The sequence below is a fragment of the Thunnus albacares genome, chromosome 1, assembly GCF_914725855.1.
Source record: "Thunnus albacares chromosome 1, fThuAlb1.1, whole genome shotgun sequence".
Classification (NCBI taxonomy): domain Eukaryota; kingdom Metazoa; phylum Chordata; class Actinopteri; order Scombriformes; family Scombridae; genus Thunnus; species Thunnus albacares.
Window position 1 is genome coordinate 35,769,384 of NC_058106.1, and position 17,804 is coordinate 35,787,187.

The window sequence follows — 17,804 nt, forward strand, 5'->3', positions numbered from 1 at the left end:
GGAGTGAAAAATGACAGTACAGTCTGAATGCACATTCCAGCTGACTGTGTTGATGAGGCCGAAGGCGTCCTGCTGATGTAAACAATAGCTTCTTGAGGGAGGTGGTGCATGAATGTCATTCAAATCACTCAGACTTAATAATTATTATTTGATCCGGCACTGCTAACATCTATTTAACCGTTGATAATGAACAACACAGGTCAGTTGTGTCTAAACTTGCCAATTACAGGAAACAATATGTGGCAGCGTTCAACGTACACATCTCAAGATTTCTTCAACTCTACTTGTCAAAAAAATTCCCCTCATTAAGTTGGTGATTAGAAAGTATGAGGCTGTTATGAATTTGCTGGTTTCCTGCAGGAAGAAAACAAAATAACCTTTACTTGGTTAAATTATGTTTATTTATAAAATATATAGAAACAGGACCACTGGTGTAAACATACAGTAATATGGAACAGTGTGGATGTTCACACTTCAATGAAACCCTGTTCAATTTCAACCCAGACTGGAAAAAACAGAAACAAACAAAAAAAAAAAAACCCAAACACACATCACAGCAGCACGTTACCCTCAAACACATCAGAACTCCACACATCATATTTAACAGCGTTCAAAAAAAAGGAATCTGCTTAATTATGACTCCCCAGTATTTTCAACAAAGTGTGGGTCAAAGTGTTTTTTTTGTTTTGTTTTGTTTTTTTTAAATCAGTGAATTTAAATAATGGAATAAAATAAAAGCAGTAGCACTTGTGTATACAGTATGACGGCTGCTCTAGCTGGCCAGATACTGAAGAACATGAACACATCAACCTCTCTTCTGCACTGTAAAAAAAATCAAACCGCTCGGCCGATCCTCTGTAGCGTTACCTTCCTGGTGTGTGTTGTAAGGATTTAAATCATTGGTCGGCAGATAACATGTGATCTATTTAAATTAAAACTGGACTTTCTGGAGCTCCCCATTCAAACAGTCAGGAATGTCAGATTTCACCATCACACCCAACATTTTACTTTTACTTCAGTTTTTCTGGCACCGAATAACTTCAGCAGGGTCCGGTGCTGTTCTATGAGAAGTGAGGTTTAAATGTAGGGAATGAAGTTCCAACCTGTTACAACAACACAACCCTTAAAACAGAAAAGGATTCACCGGCGCAATGACAAAAATATTGATATCTGATATCCAACAGTTACTTTTAGTTGAAAAAAAATACAAATATCAAAGCAGAGCTGCAACGATTAATCGATACAAAGGAAATGAATCTGCAACTAATTGTATAATCGATTGATCATTGAAGTCATTGTTCAAGCAAAAATGCTTAACATTTGATGGTTCTTAAATGTGAAAAATTTCTGCTTTTCGTGGTCTTACATGATGATAAACTGAGTATTTTGGACTGTTAGTCGGAAATCATTTAAAGTCCTTGTGCTCTTCACTGTTTTCTGATGCTTTACAGACCAAATGATTAATCAATTAATCAAGAAAATAAAGATGAATAGATGCTGAAAATAGCTGTTAGTTGCAGCAAGTAAAGACTGATCCTTCGTATTCAGCTATTTGTGTGTTCTGAACTGGTTTGAGCACCAGTTAAAGTCCATCGTGTTCAAAAAAAAAAAAAAACAATCTTAGTGGCTGTTTTAGTTTAACCTCCATCGTGCCGCCAAAACCTGTAATCTCGTAGCATAATCACGTAATCTCATAGCATGACCGGTTATCAAAACTGTAAAAAAAAAAAACTGGTGCATCCATCAACTGAACAGAGGCAATTATTAAAAAAAACAACCACAAAAAAACAAAGTAAAACAGGTGATTTACACTCAGTTAAACAACCAGAACAAAACCTGTGACGACGAGAATGAACAGAGGGGGGAATGTAGGTAAATCCTGATATGAGGTGATGGCCAAATTAGTTTTTTCCATTTTTTTAAAAGGTTGGGACAAATAATCACACCAATATAACGCGATATGTTCAATTACAGTACAGAGGCAGCTGCTTCTCTTTGCTTTAACTGAACTCATAACTTGTTTTGCTTGAATCCTCTTCCAGTTTATGACTATTTAACTTTTAAATGATGAGTTTATGCTCAAACTCTCTGTTAAACTACTTGTTGTCTATAAAACTTTCTTGAAAATGTATTGAATACAATATGTGATTGATTCTTGGTTTTTTTTTTGCAGATTTAGGAGGATGTTTTCCTTGTTAGTGTGACACAGATGTGGTCATGTATCCCAGATGTTTCAGTTTTATGGGAAGTGCATCATGATAGATAACGCTCTGAATGACTCGATGATTCCCGAGTCTACTTATGATGTTCAGCTGCATAACAGTCTGGTCCCGACACAGTCATGAGTCCCTTCAGTAGCTCCGTTCAGTAAATGTCACCTGTCAGTGCTCCCGACGGGCATCGCAGCAGGGCAAACGTCACAGTTTGTTCGCTCTATAAAGAACCGTCCTCCAGCTGCTCGTCTTGAAAAGGGTAGCTGAGCGCTGGAGGGAAGCCCTGACTCCGAGGCTGTTCATCCAACAACATCAAATCCTCCACGTCTTTCCCTTTGTACCTCCGTCTGCAGATCTTTACTGTCACTTTTCTGCCCTGAAACACTTTCAGGGCCTCTTTGGAAGCCATGGCTTTGGCGGCGGACTCGTCTCGCCCGTACCCTGTGCCCATGTAGACAGTCTGACAGCGGATCTCGCACACGTGGCCTTCCTTCTGCGTGCGACCCGCGGGGAGGCCCGTGATGTCCTTCAGCGGGACGAACACGCAGGTCAGGGTCTGTTTACACGACTCGACGCAGCTGCGGAGGATTTCAAAGTGGTCCAAGTTGGGACCGAAGCCCCCCGCCGACACCAGCTTCCAGGCCACGGCCTTGTAGAGACGGTTGAAGAAGGGCTGGTGCTCTGCCGGAGCCTGCGGAGTGGGCCCTGATTTCTGACTCACAGGCCGCGCGGACGTCCTCCCAGCGGGTCGGCTGTCGAGCTCGTTAGGCCCGCATTTGGCTCTTTTCAGGCAGCTGTCGGCGTCGCCCTCTGTGAATGATGACACAACAGGCAGGACAGTGACGACCACACGTAGAGCGTTTAAGCGTTTAATGAGGAAACAGACTGCAGCCTCAGGTGTGGCTGGTTAGAAAAATAAAGCTGCATGGAGGTAATTACTCTGAAACCCTGCTGTAATACAAAAGACCACTGAAACATGTTAGTGGTCCATAATTACACCTGACTTATTCATAGCATGTGAGAAGTGAAGCGGTGGGTCGGGTGTATGTCCTGGTCTGTATCGTGTTCTGTATATTGTTTGTATTTCTTTGAACTCGAATTATAAAAACACTGTAAATAAAGTAAAAAAATAAAATTGCATTACGAGTTGTGGCGCTCCGCTTTCCTTTGCCCAGGAGCTCTTTAGTCGTTTTGTGAACTGGAGGATCTTGGACGACGATGCCTTCACCCATCTCCTTGATCTTGTCCATTATGGCCGCTGGATAGCTGAAGGATGAAGAAAACAGAAAGATAGATAGATGGAGGCGTTTATTAATCCCAAAGGGAAATTAAAGTGTTACAGAGTGGACTCCTCATGTGTGTGCCCTGATCTTTACTTTCCTGACTTCACTACACCTTCTCAATAGTGTCTTCAGCTGTCAACAGCTATTTTAGTGGACAGCTGTTCAAGCCTTGACGCTCGACAGACAGATTTGGTCCTTTGCGCCTGCTGCGGTGAGGCTTTCCAATGGCGTGCTGGAGTATTATGAGGCCTTTATAAATATTTATTACTGTTGGCTGTTAAGGCTTATGTATTCCTATTTGCTCTGTTGGCACTTTAAAGGTGCAATATATGACATTCAAGCCCCACTAGATGTCGCACTAGAGCAACAGCCTCTCAGACCAAAACATTATTTACTCAATGATGAAATGAAACACAGATCAAACTGTCAAACTAGGCAGCACTGATCAAATATGGATCAAGATTCTGTTGCTACTTATTTTATCGCCTCAAATGATTTCAGAAACATATTTTAGTGTTTAGCTGTAATATGAGAACATTTGTGATGTGGCTGCCATGTTGAAGACAGATGAATGTACGCTCACAGGTACTAACATGCACATGTGGCCTGACTGGCTATCAAACTAAGAACAGATAAGGTCAGATAACAACACACACAGAGGGAGTGTGACTTCATTCTCTGCTCAGGTCGTCATAACGCCGCTATATGTTTACATAGCAAATAGTTGTTGACACCTGGTGGGGCTGAATGTCCTTTATTGCACCAATTAAGGAGTTTTTTAGATTTTTATGGCCTTGTGTCTTTGTCAAACACATTACTTATCCATGCGCCCGGTGCTGTCTTTCAGACTCTTTTAACTGTTTTATCCTGGCTTTAATTGTCTTGTTCTTATGTTTACTATTGTAGTTTCCCTTTAGAGGATCAAAAGTCTATCAATCAAACTATCCAGCTCTAATGTGTCCTACCTGCAGCCGAGGAAAACGTGATTGGCCCAGACCATGGACAGAGAGAGCAGCCTGTCCAGACTGCTGTTGGAGACTCCTTGCTCCACTGTGGGGAAAGCCTCCATGTTTCTGAGGATGAACTCTCTCCGGGCAAACCACTGTTTGTTGCTCTCACAGTAGCCCCTGAAAGTGTCGACCCACTGGGCCAGCTGCGGGTTCTGGCCCAGGTACTCCGACACTATACTCTGTTCGCTCCTCTCCCCCGCCATCCCTGCAACAGAAAACACTGAATATCAGCACAGAAAACAACGCACTTACTCCTTGATTTGTTTCACACCTATTGTAGTTACTACAGCTAGCTAGAATGAAGCTAATTTAGCCTAACAACACTTGAAATAGCTGTGTACCTACTAGTTAACGTTTTCAACCGCATACAGCTGTTGTTTTGTTGCTACGTTGCCTGGTAATGTAAAAATCTAGTTAAGCTAACCAGTTAATGTTTTCCAGAGTGACAAACTGACTTTAGCAAGTAACGTCAACGCAAAGTTCAGCCAAAACGGCTAACGGAGCAACATTAACCACGCTGATAACTATAATGTGCGATCAAGCTTAATAATAATAATACAAGTAACGTGCTGTCCGTAGCTACAACAGTCTATATAAAGCGATTATTTAACTCATAACAAGGAAATACCAACTAACGTTAAGCTCTCTCCGATGGTTGCCAGGTGTTGCTAGCTAACTACATGACCAAATGATGACGTACGACTGACGACGCTTCCTTTGTGCGAGAAGAACTACATTTCCCAGAAGCAGTAGCGGTAGTAGCAGTATTAGTTGTAGTCATTGACTGTAAATAAATATATTTTATATTTTTACATATATAGTAAATGGTAGCAGTAATAGTGAATTAAAGTGACGTGGAACAATTTTTGCAACTGGCACTTCAGCAAGATATATTTATTTTATTACTAGATTAAGATTAAGAGATTAATAACTATTGGTGCTGAACATTTAATGTGCTTAAATACATATTTCACCAATTTAAGAACATATATGACTTGCCTGATATAAGACAGAATTGTCAACTCGTTACAGCAGTCCTTTTCATCAGCATTTATTAGAAGAAGAGATAGATGCATTTGAGCTTAGGTGTCCCACGTTACACTAATTCACCCTAGTAGTAGTAGTAGTAGTAGTAGTAGTAGTAGTAGTAGTAGTAGTAGTAGCAGTAGTCAGGGGCAGACTTTTCCATTAGACCAGAAGGGCAACTTCCTGGATTGGACTCCAAACAGCTATAGATTTATTGTGATGCTTAGATATGAAAAATCTTGAATTATGTTACTATTCTAACTCATTATACTCCGAGATAAATTACAAAAGGCCCCCAAAATATACAACTGCATACTACTTGCTTAATGTAAACTTCTACTTCAGAGGAAAATACTGTACCACTACATTTCCCAGAAGCAGTAATAGTAGTAGTAATAACCAGGAAAACCATCACACACAACAAACAGTTGAACAAAACCATAAAGGACATAAAACAACATAAAAGGCACAGGAATAGAATCATATCTTTAAAAAAACAAACAAAAAACCCATAAAGAAATAAGATAATTGAGGATTAGGTAAATAAATAAGAATAAATAAATAAAGATTATATGTTTGTTTACATAAGTGACTTCTGAGAGTTAAAGACAGTAGTAAGGCACTTTTGTGGTTCTTCATATGGCTTATAAATAATGCTGGAGACTTTTAATTTCTGCAAGGAAAGACAGCAAACTAGGTGAAAATTTGCATTTCTGGGTATAAAATTTAGCCATCAAAATATAAAAATTGACAATGCACTGAAAGGAATTGTTCTTGTGTCGGAAAAAAATACATCAAGTAAAAGGTATAAGGCTCATCAATGAAGCTGAAAATAAGTGTAGTAAGCTCTTGTCAAAAGGTCTGTACCATAAACTGTATATATAGATTTATATTTATTTATTATTTATATTGTATTCTTTATTTATCTGTATATAAAGTCTATGGTCTGTACAACATCACAGAGAAAGAAAAGATGATGACAAAAAGTACAAAGATCTGCAATGTCCACTTATTTTGCAATAAAGGAATTAACAGGACGTATACAATGTAGATTTCCCTTGTTATTATCAGAAAAATGGCTATTTATAAGGTAAAAGTCAGGTTTTTCCCCCCAATTTCCTTTTAAAATCAAGGTAAACGAAAAAAAACGACGCAACCAGCCGCCTCCCGTGATGCTTTGCGACGTGATGACGTAGTCAGCCTGCGACAGCTCGGGCGGCAGTTTGTGTTGTTTTGTTTTGGTGGATGAATGACAATCTCACCGCAGCATTTTCTACTTTAATTCATCCCAAAGGTGAATTAAGATGATTCACGAGCTGCTGCTGGCGTTGAGCGGATATCCGGGAACGATTTTCACCTGGAACAAACGGACAGGTTTACAGGTAAAACTGAGACACGGTGCAGCTCTCTGACAGGGTGACGTTAATTCTGAATATTCACATTTTTAAATATATGCTTTTACTTCATTTTAACATAAATTACTGCCAAATTAGTTTAAAGAACAGGTTCACAATTTTTCAAGTGTGTCTTAAAACGACAGTCAGGAGCCCAACTGAACAGTGAAACATGTTTTTCTTGCTGTAATCATTCCTCCTGTTCATACTGACCATTAGAAGATCCCTTCATAATGAAATTACAATGGAAGTGATGGAGGACAAAATCCACAGTCCTCCTTCTGTGCAAAAATGTATTTAAAAGTTTATCTGAAGCTAATATGAAGCTTCAGCGTCCAAATGAGTCAAATCAAGTAGATATCTTTCAACGTTACAGTCTTTTTAGTGCCAAAGTCCCTCTTTTTGTTACTATACTTCCACCTGCAGCTCAACAGGGAAACACAAAGAGGGAATTTCTTGTCATGTCACAGAGTGCCTACTTTTTCAGTCTTCAAATGCCCCCACAGATGTTCAATGGGGTTGAGGTCAGGTGACTGTGGAGGAAAGTCCATGACAGTCAGGACTCCTTGATCTTCTTTTGTCTTTAAGTAGTTCTTGAAAAGCTTTGAGGTGTGTTTGGGCTCGTTATCCTGCTGCAGTATGAATCCTTTTCCACACAAATGCAAACCAGAGGGTCCAGCATGTCTCTGAAGAACAGAGTGGTACAAGCAGGCAAAACATTCCCAGACTTGAATATTCCCACTGCCATGTTTCACTGCTGGTTTGATACACTGTGATTCTCTCTCCTGTACATACACCCTTTTGTTACTGCCATCAATCTCAAGCTTGGATTCATCAGTAAATAGAACTTTCTCCCAGTCATCCACTGTGAAATGCTGGTATTTTTTAGCCCACTGCAAGTGTTTGGTCTTGTTTCCCTTCCTGAGAAGTAGTTTAGAAACTGCTGCTCGTCCTCTGAGACACAACAAAACAGACTTCTATTGACAGCATTTTTGCTGATTGGAGTCTTGTGTTCTTTATTCAACAAATTCTGTATCTATGATGAAGTTGCCTTTCTATCTCTCAGGGACCTAGGCTTGATGTATTGATCTTCTGATGGTGTGATCACTTTTGATCTGCCTGATCGTGCTTTGGATACAATTTATCCAGTTTCTGCAAAGTGTTTTAGAGCTCCATGGCTAGACAACCTTGAGTCTAGGCATGATTTGACGCTGAGAAAGCTGCTCTTTGCTTAGAATAACAATCTGACTTCTAACACTCTCACTTAGTTCTTAGTTACTTGAACAAGCCTCTGATGAGTAGATCAAATCCACCTGAGTCACGTCAGGGATACAACTCAAGGAAATCTGACCTTTTGTACAAAGGAGTTAAGTTGGTCAATGCCACAGATTTGCTTGCAGCTCTATTGTAGTCCTCAACTGTCTACCAGGTCTGTGTAGTCCACTTCCACTCATCTGAAAACCTCTGCAGAAGGTCTGAGGTGATCACAAACTAGGGGTCTGTTTGTCAGCTAGTCAGGAGGCGTCTTTGCTTTGCACTGCTGTATCTTTCATATACTAGAAGCACAACAGTGTTTTCTTGTGGAACATGAACTTTGTTTCACCTACAGGTGTCCCAGGACCTGCCCTTCCTTCACCCCAGTGAGACCAGCGTCCTCAACCGACTCTGTAAACTGGGCTCAGATTACATACGCTTCACAGAGTTCATAGAACAACACACCGGCCATGTGCATCAACAGGTGAGTTGAGTCTCCAGATGCCACATTACACCGTTTAACCATAACCTAAATGAACAAAATGAAAATGAATGTTCATGCTTTGCTCTTTTTAGGAACATCACATGAACCAGCCCAGCCAGACCGGACTTCATGGAATATACTTGCGGGCTTTCTGCACTGGTCTGGACTCCATGCTGCAGCCGTACAGACAGGCCCTGCTGGACCTGGAACAAGAGGTAAAACAACAACGCCGCCACCATAAACAATGAATGGTGAAGCAGGTGATGTGATGCTCATTTAACTTGTGTTTATGTTTCAGTTCCTCGGAGATCCACATCTGACAATATCACATGTGAATTATAAGCTCGATCAGGTAAAGTGTTATTTAAAATACTTGAGGAGGTAATATTAAGATATTTTAATTTAAATACAGCTAACATATGTGTACTTTTTCTCTCTTTAGTTCCAGTTGCTGTTTCCCTCTGTGATGGTGGTGGTAGAGACTATAAAATCACAGAAGGTAAAGACTGTTTATAAGAGTAGTTTCATACTTTGCTGCCCATAAAGCTCATATTTGGAAAGAAAACATGGAAACACTTGTCAAACATCATCTACTCATCTCTATACCAGCTGGAACTTTGAGTTTATAGAACTAGAGCTGCAACTAATCATTATTTTCATTATCTATTAATCTGACGATTGTTCTCTGGAGTAATCGATTAATTGTTTTGTTAATAAAATGTCGGAAAGTAGTGAAAAATGCTCATGGTGACATCTTCAAACGTCACATTTTATCTGATCAGCGGTCTAAAATCTAAAGATAATCAGTTTAATATAATGTATGACACATAAAAGCTTCAAAATCATCACATTTGAGAAGCTGCAACCAGCAAATTTGTAGCATTTTTGCTTAAAAAGTGACTGAAACAACCAGCTGATGAATCGATTAATCGTTGCAGCTCTACATAAAACCTCAAATTAACTCAGCAATCTGAGACATGTCTGGTACCATGAGTTTAATCGAATGGCTGCACAGCTTTATAAGATAAATATCAGATCTTTGAACCAAAACTCGGTCACGTCTTTGATATTTCTGTGTGAGCTCAGAGTAACACCTCAGTGACCGAGCTGACAACCCGTCTGCTCTTTGTCTCGTCGTCTGTGCTGCTTTAGATTCACGGCTGTCAGATCCTGGAGACGGTTTACAAGCACAGCTGTGGCGGGCTTCCTCCTGTACGCATGGCCCTAGAGAAGTAAGTCTGCAACTGAGATGAATCATTTATAGACCAGTATGTCGCAATAATGTTGTCTTGTCATGTGTTACTGATACAGAGACACCGAGTCAAACAGATGTTTTAGATGTTTGAATGGATTGCAAATAATTAACTGTTTAGTTTGGGTTGCTATGACACATAGTATGTCATCAGTCATTTGCTGCAGTTTGGAGTGAGGTAATAATGGCTGTTTGACACATAAATGATGACATGTTTAGATGTTTCCATGTGTGTTAAAGTGCTCGCTGTTTTATCTGAGCTCTCGTCTGTCAAACAGCATCTCATGAATTCCAGCTGCTGTTGCTCACAGTACAGGAACAGTAATGTAATGTGATGTTAAACAGCACAAAATGAGACACTTTTAACAGCTTTAGACTGGTTAAAAAGTGTCCTGTGGTGTTTTATTGTAAACAAACTAAAGTTCTGCACATCCTGTTTATCCTTGAGATCTAACAAAAGTGTTGAATTCATTTCCTTCCTCATAAAACATTTGCTGCATAATGCTGCATTATTTACATCCATGTTTAATAGCTTTACAGTCTTCTTCTTCTCTGCCTTTTCTGGTGCATTGTTGTGTTTCCTGACACCTGTAGATCATTGGAATAATATGAAACTTTTGAAGAAAACATGGAGCTGCACTTTAAAAAACTGTTCCATTGTGCTACTAGAGGTCAGAGACTCCACAGGATACCTTTAACCTGTCACTAAACAACAGAAGAAGAAGAAAAATGATGTTTTCTTGACTTCCTCTGTATCATTTTTATGTGGTTTCCACTCTGGTGTCGGTCCTGATGGATAGAGCTTGATGTCATCACTTACTTCCTGTTCCATCGAGTTATTTTATTGCCGCCCCTCATAACTCTTATTATTGAGTGTCACTCCAAAGCTCAGGTGATGTCATCGTCTGTATCGTCATTTCATCTTATCTGATGTTGTTTTTAACACATCGTGCAGGATTCTTGCCGTGTGCCACGGCGTGATGTACAAACAGCTGGCGGCTTGGATGCTGCACGGGTTGCTGCTGGACCAGAGTGAGGAGTTTTTCGTGAAGCAGGGTCCCAGCGCGGGAGGAGCTGCCGCCAACCAGGAGGAGGAAGAGGAGGACCTGGGTCTGGGAGGCTTGAGCGGGAAACAGCTCCGAGAACTGCAGGACTTGGTGAGAGCTGTGGCCGAGCACGCAGACAAAAGCTCCGGGTGTATTTTTAAACCGAGTCTTGATTACATCCTGCTGTGTTGTTGTGCAGAGGCTGATTGAAGAGGAGAACATGCTGGCTCCGTCTCTCCAGCAGTTCTCCCTGCGGACAGAGATGCTGCCTTCTTACATTCCCATCCGAGTGGCCGAGAAGATCCTCTTCGTGGGAGAATCCGTCCAGATGTTTGAAAACCACAACCACAGCCCATCTAGAGCTGGTAGGAAATCAAAGTGAATTATACTAGAATACTCTCATTTGTCATTAAAATAACACAACACACACTTGTTTTGTTTGTTTTAGGCTCCATACTGAAGCACCAGGAGGACATGTTTGCCTCAGAGCTGCACAGACTCAAACAGCAGCCGCTCTTCAGCCTGGTGGATTTTGAAAACCTGATCGATCGCATCAGGAGCACAGTGGCAGAGGTGAGCTCGTTCAGTGTTAGTATTTCACTCAAATAAAGCCACAATGTGACAAACAAAATAGTGACAAATACGTATCTAATTGACTTTCAGCATCTCTGGACGTTGATGGTGGAGGAGTCAGATCTACTGGAGCAGCTCAAGGTTTGAACTGGTCACAGTCGGTCTCTGATGATAATAACTCCAGATGATCAGTGTTGTTGACGTTTGTATCTTCTTTCAGATCATTAAGGACTTCTACCTGCTGGGTCGCGGCGAGCTCTACCAGGTGTTTATTGACCTCGCTCAACACATGCTGAAAGCTCCACCGACAGCCGTCACTGAACACGGTAAATCTACATCTTCAGATGTGAAACTGTTCTCCTTCAGGCTTTATTGTTCAGTAGAGTCTCTGTGATGTAATAATCCATCGATATTTACAGCTACAGAGTGATCACAGGCCGTACTGGGAAACAAACTGAGGGAATAATAAAACAATAATAATATAATAATAATAATAATAATAATAATAAAACATCTTTTATTGACTTTTATTGACTGAACAGTTTTGCTTCAAACCTTCAGGAGGTAATAAACCCAAAACAACATAAATTTCAGCTACTGATTCACTTATTTATACTTTTATTATTATTATTTGTAGGTATATTGATCTCTTTTATTTATATTGTTGACATAAATATCACAGTATCCTAATATCATTTGATATTTTTATATTGAATTTTGTCCATTATTGATTCATGGTCTAACATGTTGAACTCATATTGTGACAAAGCCCAGACTTTAAACAACTTTCAAAAGAAAATGTCTATTAATAAGATACCAATTTATTAGTTAGTTTGTTTTTATCTTATCTATGAACACATGACCGCTTAAAAAAAATGTCTCTTCTATAAACAAAGTGTTTACAGAGTCTTATTGACATGCTGTCTTTGTGTTGTGGCATCACAGTTCAGTTTGGAGTTCAGATGTTATAAATATATATGAGCCACAAAATGAAATAAAGTTTTGTCTAATTAATGTAAGTAAAGGTTATTTTAATCATAGTGCAGGTGTGCAGTTTTGTCAACAGGCAGCAAACCAACACCAATGTCTTTATGCTGATGATAATCTGCTGTGCAGGTGACACAAGCAGAATGAAAACTTTATTATATATTATTGATCAGTTGCAGATTTGTCGCCATAGCAACCCCAAAACACTCAGCATGTGCTTCATAAATATGTAGATGGTATGTTTATTTAAATTAATGTGCATATATTAGTGTCAAGACAAAGCAAATCCATTGAACCAGGGACGAAGAGACGGTTCATTTTATTTTACTTAACTGCATATTCTGGGATTTTAACCCCACTGAACCAAAGCAGTGCAGCACAGATATAATGTTCATAAAGTATTAAGACAGAATTCAAATTTTAATGATATTTCCTTCGTTATCTGGCCCTCATGTCTCTGGTTAGGGTGATTTACTGGTGTAGACTCCCTTTCAAAGGGGTTTTATTGTCCACTTTCCCTCCACATTAGCTGGTTTTTGGTCCTTAATGAAGAAGGTGCAGTAAATGTGTTGAGGTGTAGGGGCCAGATTGTGATGAAGCCTTTTTGTACATCAGCATGTAATTTTTCTGACATATTTAGGTGACTGTCAGAACTCACTGACTCATATGGTGACTGCTGTTATAAGAGGGAACTAGATGCATTTTAATGTCATGTGTGTTTTCTATTCGACAGATGTAAATGTGGCGTTTCAGCAGGCGGCTCATAAAGTGTTACTGGACGACGACAACCTCCTGCCTCTGCTGCACCTCACTGTGGACTACCAGGGCAAAGACAGCAAAGGTGAAAATCTACTTAAGGAGAAAAGCATCTGGATGATGTTGTGTTAACAGAAATGAACACAAACAGACACCTTCTCACTTTGCTTTATTTAGTGTTTGGCGCCATCCAGTGGTTTTTTTTTGATAAAACATGCTGTCATCAGAGGCAGATGCATCATTTATTTGTCACTGGAGAGCTTCATCTTGACACTTTGTTGACTTTAAACACACATTAATGGTGCGGTCTTTAAACTAGAGCTGAAACAAAATTAATCAACAACTGATTTATCCAGAAAAGAAAATGGAAAACATGTTTATTATTCTTCAATTTGAGTATGTTTTTCCCTTGTTCTCTGTTGTTTTTCTCTTTTCTATGTAATTTTAAAGCCAAATATGTTATATTAAAATTACCTTTACATGGTGAAACCTCCCCACTATCACTGTAGAAGAGGATTATCTGACTCATTCGGTGCTGTTGAGTGAAGCATCCTGAGTGTTCATTCTTCTCATCTCTGTGTTATACTGTTTCTTCAGAGACAACGGGCCCCAGAGACGGAGCCACTCCTCCACAAGACACCTCCCCTCGTGAGATCCCTCCAACAGGCTGGGCGGCTCTCGGCCTCACCTACAAAGTCCAGTGGCCGCTGCACATCCTCTTCACTCCTGCTGTGCTGGAGAAGTCTGTATCTCTCGCTGTCGTAGCTTTTATTCTTTCATCAGTTTACTCAGAGTTCAGCTGACGAGCATCATCCTCTCCTCCTGTCTGCTCTTCTTCTCTGTTGTCAGGTACAACGTGGTGTTCAGGTACCTGCTGAGCGTGCGGCGGGTGCAGTCGCAGCTGCAGCACTGCTGGGCTCTGCAGATGCAGAGGAAACACCTCAAGTCCAGCCAGACAGATGCTGTCAAGTGGAGACTACGCAACCACATGGCTTTCCTCATCGACAACCTGCAGTATTACCTACAGGTAACAGTGCAGGGACGGTGAGAGGAAATGTGTAAACTCTCACACTTAACCAGTATTTATAAAAACAGAACATGCTGCAAGATTCTGCAACCTCACATGTTCCTCACATGCAGCAGAATTAAACATGTTCTGCAGTTTTGAAGGCATCTTCAGAACCTTCAAAGACAAAAGTGACTTGTGAGCGTTCATGAAGTGCAGATAAATCTGCAGCTCATGCATGCATGGAAGTTTCTTTTCAGTATCAAACATATCAAAATCAACATGAGAGGAAATGATCTCATGTTTTGCAAGTTGCAGCCTGCGTGTTGCACATTTACTGAAGTCGACCTCTTGTTGTTGCAAGAAAGAAAAGGTTATTTACCTGTTTTCCAAAGTGGGATTCTCAGTTCCTAATCTGTGAAAAAGTGGCAGCCAGAAGTGACATTTCTCCTCAAGTTTTGTATGACAAGAAAAATATGAATGTGTTATTATGAATGGAAATATAAAAACACTGGGAAATAACACAATCCAGATAAATATACCTGATGGTAAAACTTTTAATTGACTTTGATCCAAGTGCAACATGTTCACAGTGGAAATAAAACATTGCTTTGTATTCATAGAGCAAGTTATTGTATTTTAATTAATTACATTTATGCACTCAGTTTTATTATTTATTTATATATATATTTATATTCAGCTTAATAATTTCTTGTTTATGTTGCCTTCATTTCACTCTGTGAAGCTTGTTGTAAACTGTGTTGATGTGAGTGTCATTAACATAATTAGTACTGATTGCTGCTCTGAGGTTTGATGATGATGATTGAGAGATCACTGCAGATGAAGGTTTACAGGAACACATGATGAATTTATGATGATGATGATGATGATACAGATGCTGTAAACAGCTACAGCTGTGCATAATAGTTGTTTATCAGAGACAGGTTAGACTGGTGGGACAGAAAGATGTATTGATATGCAAACAATGACACGTCTGCATCTATTTATGGATCACTATGGAGCTCAGGCTCGTGTTTGCACAGTCGCACGATGAATGAGAACAAACAGCTTTATAAATCTGATGAAACAGGGACTTATTTCCTGGTGCTCCATATTAACGGGGCGAGTTGTTTCCCTGTCGTCTGTCTGCAGGTGGACGTGCTGGAGTCTCAGTTCTCGCAGCTGCTTCAGCAGATCAACTCCACCAGAGACTTCGAGAGCATCAGACTGGCTCACGACCATTTCCTCAGCAACCTGCTGGCCCAGTCCTTCATCCTCCTGAAGCCGGTACGAAACCCACGAGCCGAACCGTGAGACTGTTTGTTCACAGAATAAAACACATCAGTCTTAATAAGATGCTCCCGCCTGCAGGTCTTCCACTGTCTGAACGAGATCCTGGAGCTGTGTCATAACTTCTGCTCTCTGGTCAGTCAGAGCGTGGCGTCGCTGGACGACAGAGGAACCGCTCAGCTGGACATCCTGGTCAAAGTAGAGTAACTCTTCTCTTCATTCTCCATAAATGTTAGAAAATAGTTGATTTTTGTACTAAAGTTTTTATGTCAAATTTCAGGGCTTCAGGCGTCAGTCGTCCTTACTGTTTAAAATCCTCTCCAGCGTGAGGAATCATCAGATAAACTCTGATCTGGCTCAGCTGTTACTGCGTCTGGACTACAACAAGTACTACACGCAGGCAGGAGGAACGCTGGGCAGGTAGGACACAAGACAACATCATGTTCCATCAGCTGGTTTTAGTTTAAAGACTTCTGTGATTGTTATGATACTAAAACTATGACATTGAATTAAACTGTTAGAACGCACTAATCAAACAGCGATCAGCGAGCTTTGGTTAAACTAAAATGTTCTTTCTTACAGTGTTTGAGAAGAACACAAAGGATTACGACTCAGAGACGCGTCCATCCGTGTTGAACTCCCGTCATCAGTCTTGTCCTTCAGGTTTTGTGAAAACACTGTTAGTGTGACATGTCTGTTAAACTATCTTTAAAGGGTGAGTTCACCTAAATTACAAAAACACATTTTCTCAGTTACTCCTAGTGATGTCCAGTCACACAGATAGTTTTAACTTTTATGTGCAGAAGTGATCAGATAGTCCGTCCTCATCTCTGATATAATGGAGGTGAAAGCAGTTTGTTTGTGTTGCTCACTGCACTGAAAGAGAACATCTGCAAAAACCAAGAGCAACTTCATCAGGCTTCATCAGGACTAAATCTCTGGTAGAAATTAGTGACAACTACTGTTAACAATGAAGTCTGTAAATTATCCACAGCTAGCGGGGCATTTTCTAAAAGCTGCTTTATAAAACCAGATTTCCAGACTGTCCCGTCTACTGAAATAACTCTGCTTTAACTAGAAATCTTACTTTATGAAACATCCTCTGGGACATTTTTCAGCTAAGTGAGAGGAAATGATCTGACGTTGCAATTCACATTTTATACGTTGCAAATTTGGTGAAACGTTCCCCTTACTGCTGCAAGATGGAAAGATTTTTAACCCATTTTCCCTATTTGGGATTCTTAATTCCTAATCTCCAGCCAGAAGTGACATTTCTCCTAAACTGATGACATAAATATAATCTGAAAATATTATTTCCTTGATAGGAATTAGTTCTAAAGACAACTGTTTACAATCAAGTCTGTAAATCATCCACAGCCAGCAGATCACTTTCTAAATGAAGCTCTTAATAAACTTTATAAAACTGGATTTCCAGTCAGTTATTTCAGTGCTGCGAGCACGACAAAGGAAACCACATTTCACTTTATTATGATGGAGGCAGAAATAAATCAAACTATCTGCATGGCTCGATACAACTGGGATTAAATGTGAAATAGTTTTTTGTAATTTGTCTGATCTGACTCTTTGACTGCAGCTCCTTCTCCTTGTATAAACTGTAAATATTAAACCTTTGTTGCATGTATCATCATCTGTAGAGGAAAATAAACTCAGATCCATTAAAATGAAACAAGGGTCACAATTTATTATCCCATAAAAACAGACAGGATAAAGTTATATACAGCAGAGGCATGCAACAGAACTAATGCTCAACATTTAATATGGTCGAAGGCATTTTTGCACATGAGGAGTCGGATTATGAGGATGAGTAGTCATGGCGATACTGAGGCTTGCTGTGGAAACCCAGACGCTCCCCGCAGATGAGACTCTGGATGAGCCACTCGGCGGACACCAGCGGGACTTCCTGTGACGTCACGTTCTTCTCTACCAATGGCGGACAGGCATGGTCTGTCACCACGACGTCGTACTTGCCGGCAGGAATGTCTGCAGACGGAGGAGAAAAAACAAACTGTCAGTAACAAAGATGAAGCGTAATATTTTTGTTTGTGCATCATGTGGTGGAGTTCGTACCGGAGCCGTCTTTGTCTGCCTGGAACTGTCGGACGGAGGAGCCTCCACCCATCGTGATCAGCTGACTCCAGAGCTCCTCCGGCTTCTCGAACACCAGCAGGATCCGCAGGGCCTTGAAGGGACTGCAGCGGGGATGCCTTCA

General features: G+C 40.3%; 3 protein-coding genes across 9 annotated transcripts in view; 1 reads left to right on the forward strand and 2 right to left on the reverse strand.

The window, feature by feature from the left end:
* Positions 1 to 1,030: 1,030 nt before the first annotated feature.
* Positions 1,031 to 5,227, reverse strand: LOC122985769 (CDKN2A interacting protein). Of its 2 annotated transcripts, none has more exons than XM_044356672.1 (4): positions 5,143 to 5,227; positions 4,462 to 4,711; positions 3,358 to 3,479; positions 1,031 to 3,023 (listed from the first exon to the last, which is right to left on the reverse strand). In XM_044356672.1, the coding sequence occupies exons 2-4, from the start codon at positions 4,707 to 4,709 to the stop codon at positions 2,434 to 2,436; spliced, it is 960 nt and encodes a 319-aa protein (XP_044212607.1). In that variant the 5' UTR covers positions 4,710 to 4,711; positions 5,143 to 5,227; the 3' UTR covers positions 1,031 to 2,433. The 2 variants fall into 2 exon arrangements, with proteins under 2 accessions (XP_044212607.1, XP_044212598.1); XM_044356663.1 differs by lacking the exon at positions 5,143 to 5,227 and adding an exon at positions 4,852 to 5,128.
* Positions 5,228 to 6,714: 1,487 nt separating this feature from the next.
* Positions 6,715 to 17,146, forward strand: tubgcp4 (tubulin, gamma complex associated protein 4). Its single transcript, XM_044356744.1, has 18 exons — positions 6,715 to 6,914; positions 8,536 to 8,664; positions 8,757 to 8,879; positions 8,963 to 9,016; positions 9,107 to 9,163; positions 9,817 to 9,896; positions 10,872 to 11,073; positions 11,162 to 11,327; positions 11,411 to 11,535; positions 11,626 to 11,676; positions 11,756 to 11,861; positions 13,256 to 13,363; positions 13,876 to 14,020; positions 14,128 to 14,305; positions 15,437 to 15,571; positions 15,656 to 15,772; positions 15,855 to 15,994; positions 16,157 to 17,146. Exons 1-18 carry the CDS (start codon positions 6,837 to 6,839, stop codon positions 16,161 to 16,163), a joined length of 2,001 nt encoding a protein of 666 aa, XP_044212679.1. The 5' UTR covers positions 6,715 to 6,836; the 3' UTR covers positions 16,164 to 17,146.
* A 104-nt stretch (positions 17,147 to 17,250) lies between these two features.
* tp53bp1 (tumor protein p53 binding protein, 1) overlaps positions 17,251 to 17,804 on the reverse strand; it is a 28,035-nt gene continuing 27,481 nt past the window's right edge. For all 6 annotated transcript variants that reach the window (XM_044356701.1, XM_044356730.1, XM_044356692.1 and 3 more), the window contains 2 exons: positions 17,663 to 17,799; positions 17,251 to 17,575 (listed from right to left, as the gene is read on the reverse strand). In XM_044356701.1, the coding sequence (XP_044212636.1) occupies positions 17,388 to 17,575; positions 17,663 to 17,799 (325 nt within the window). In that variant the 3' untranslated portion in view covers positions 17,251 to 17,387. The remainder of the gene's footprint in view (positions 17,576 to 17,662; positions 17,800 to 17,804) is intronic.

What these genes read in the sequence shown, in the direction of transcription:
- LOC122985769 (XM_044356663.1), bottom strand. Translation starts at nt 4,873, where the DNA reads ATGCGGTTGAAAACGTTAACTA. An exon ending in GCGGTTGAAAACGTTAACTA is followed by an intron (nt 4,712 to 4,851) that starts GTAGGTACACAG and finishes TTTCTGTTGCAG; the next exon opens with GGATGGCGGGGGAGAGGAGC. An exon ending in AAAGCGGAGCGCCACAACTC is followed by an intron (nt 3,024 to 3,357) that starts GTAATGCAATTT and finishes CATCATTCACAG; the next exon opens with AGGGCGACGCCGACAGCTGC.
- tubgcp4 (XM_044356744.1), top strand. Translation starts at nt 6,837, where the DNA reads ATGATTCACGAGCTGCTGCTGGCGTTGAGCGGATATCCGGGAACGATT. An exon ending in CCACAGCCCATCTAGAGCTG is followed by an intron (nt 11,328 to 11,410) that starts GTAGGAAATCAA and finishes TGTTTGTTTTAG; the next exon opens with GCTCCATACTGAAGCACCAG. An exon ending in ATCTACTGGAGCAGCTCAAG is followed by an intron (nt 11,677 to 11,755) that starts GTTTGAACTGGT and finishes ATCTTCTTTCAG; the next exon opens with ATCATTAAGGACTTCTACCT.